Below are 2,500 nucleotides of genomic sequence, written 5' to 3' on the forward strand. Positions count from 1 at the left end.
ATATATATATATATATATATATATATATATATATATATTGGGGCTTTCTTTCCATGCATTCAAGCATGCACATCACAAAATGGGGCTTTCATGGCATGCATGCATGTAAGTAGATCACAAAGTTGGGCTTTGTTTGCATGCATGAATGCATGCATGCGTGCATGCATTGCTGTTTATTTGTTTTTCCTTTTCGTTTTGTGTATGCGCAGCCCCAATAAGACATTATCTGTTGGTCTTGAAGGACGCATGCGATTAAAAGTTTTAATTAATAAAAAAATAGAAGAAGACCCAGCTAAAGCAGTAAGCAACATCTTGCTGCTGCTGCTGCTGCTGCTGCTGCTACTGTTGCTGCTGCTGTAAAACAGCAGCAGCAGCAGCAGCACAAATATATATGTATATATTTGTCATTAAATAATCATTATATAATTAACCTTACCTTTATATTATAATGACCAACACGAGCCCACCTACCCTATAATAGAAAATAAAATAAATAAAATAAATAAATAAATAAATAAATGTATATATGTATATATTTATGTGTATATATGCATGCAGTATGGTATATTATTAAGTAATGGATTTAATAACTTTAATATTCGTTGTGCAAAAGTTGTTGAATTATTGGCAATTTCTTGGATATTTAATTTATGGCAAGAAGTTGTTAATATTATTATTAATAAAGAAAATAAAAAAATATATAATGCTACTCATAGAAAAAATAATACAACATATGCAGCAACAACACCAACAACTCCAGCAGCAACAGCAGCAGCAACAACAACAACAACAACAACAGCAAGAGATAGAGGAGAAGGAGAGGAAACTAATGATGGGTCATATGCCATCAATTACTCACAAGGCGGTGAACAACTGCAGCAGCAGCAGCAGCAGCAGCAGCAGCAGCAGCAAGAAGAGCAGCAACAGAGCAGAAAACGAATCTGTTTAGGCACCAGCAGGAGACGCAGCATCTGTGACGTTAATTTATCATGTAGAGATAATAAAGAGGGAGAGGCAGCAGCAACAGCAGCAACAGCAGCAGCAGCAGGTACATCTAATGACGGTAGTCTGCTGCAGCTACAGTGGCAGTTAGACAATACAGCAGAAACAGAGACAGTAGGCGTTAGCTTCCCCTCACCAGCAGCAAGAGATAGCCAGACAGCTGCATGCAGTTCACCAGCATATGGAGACACAACAGCAGTAGCAACAGCAAGAGCAGCACCAGCAGCAACAACAGCAGCAGCATTAGCAGCAGCACCAGCAGGAACAACAGACGCTTACTTCGATTGGGTTGCTGAGGAAGAAGAATCAGCAGTTGAATCGCCCTCGAAGTCAACAGATGGAGACCCGCAGCAACTGCAGCAGCAGCAACAGCAGCAGCAACTGCAGCAGCAGCAACAGCAGCAGCAGCAGCAATTTGGTCGCATTAGTGAATTGCTTGCTGCAGCAAACCCTGCAGCACCAAATGCTAAGGAATTAGCAGCAGAGATTGTATTAGAGCTCCTTTGTCTTGTAGATAAAGGTTTGCTGCCTTCTCCTCCTGCTGCTGTGCTGCAGCAGCTGCATGCTGCTGCTGCTCGTCTTGGTGTTAATGTGCAACAACAAACCGCAGCAGCGGAGCAAAGAGGGGAATCATGAGGGAATGACAAATAAAAGGAAAGTTTTCCTTCTTTTTCTTCTTTTTCTTCTCTCTTTTATGGTGTATTCTAAAGAAAACTCTCTTTAAATACTTTTCTTCTTTTGCAGTGTATTGAGACTAAATAGTTAGCCCTTAATAGAGTAGCTGAATAGTTGAATATTTAAATAAATTGATAAAATAAATAAAAATATACTCTTGTATTGGTCCCTATTTTCCCTGTTGAATAGATGAATATTTAAATAAATGAATGAATAAAAGTATAGTCCTTTATTAGTCTTTATTTTGCTGTTATAGTTATATTCTGCTGGTAGATTCCTAGAAAAGGTCACGAAACTTTTGCAAGAAAAGGATGAAATTCAGAGGAAAGAAACCTCAACCTTTCGACGCCTTGACGTCACCTTTCCCCTTCTGTTGCAGTTATTCAGTAGATATTATTAAATATAATTAAAATATCATTATTTTGTTTTATTAATACTTCTTTTTTATACATTAATCGGTCAACATTTATGTTGAACAATATCTTAAGGAAACATTCATATTTCAGGTGTCTGTACACCTGGTGATGCAAGTTGAATTGACAGATATGACGAAAAGTTGAATAGTGCATTGAATAGGAGGGAAAGCGGTCTTTTTCTGTCCTCTTTTAATTCTTTTTCTTATTAAAGACAATAATAAATGAAAGAATGCATGCAATAAGGGCAATAAGATGCATAGCAACAGCATTATTATTATTGCCAAGTTATACAAGATGTGATTATACAGAATGGTGTGAAGCAGCACCAGAATTAGGGAAACCTGAATTTGCTGTTTGTGTTCCTTTTGGTGATGGTACAGCAAATTATATGATAGAAATTCTTCCTT

The 2,500-nt window shown here is 37.4% G+C and overlaps 1 protein-coding gene across 1 annotated transcript; it reads left to right on the forward strand.

Moving 5' to 3' along the window:
* Window positions 1-209: 209 nt before the first annotated feature.
* Window positions 210-1,638, forward strand: EMWEY_00052990 (hypothetical protein, conserved; the record flags this gene model as incomplete). Its single annotated transcript, XM_013479922.1, has 2 exons — window positions 210-300; window positions 559-1,638. Coding segments are annotated over 2 exons (1,171 nt in total), but the record flags the coding sequence as incomplete, so codon positions are not given.
* Window positions 1,639-2,500: the final 862 nt, after the last annotated feature.

Source organism: Eimeria maxima, genomic scaffold, assembly GCF_000499605.1.
Source record: "Eimeria maxima Weybridge genomic scaffold, Emw_scaff1468, whole genome shotgun sequence".
In the NCBI taxonomy this organism is placed as follows: Eukaryota; Apicomplexa; class Conoidasida; order Eucoccidiorida; family Eimeriidae; genus Eimeria; species Eimeria maxima.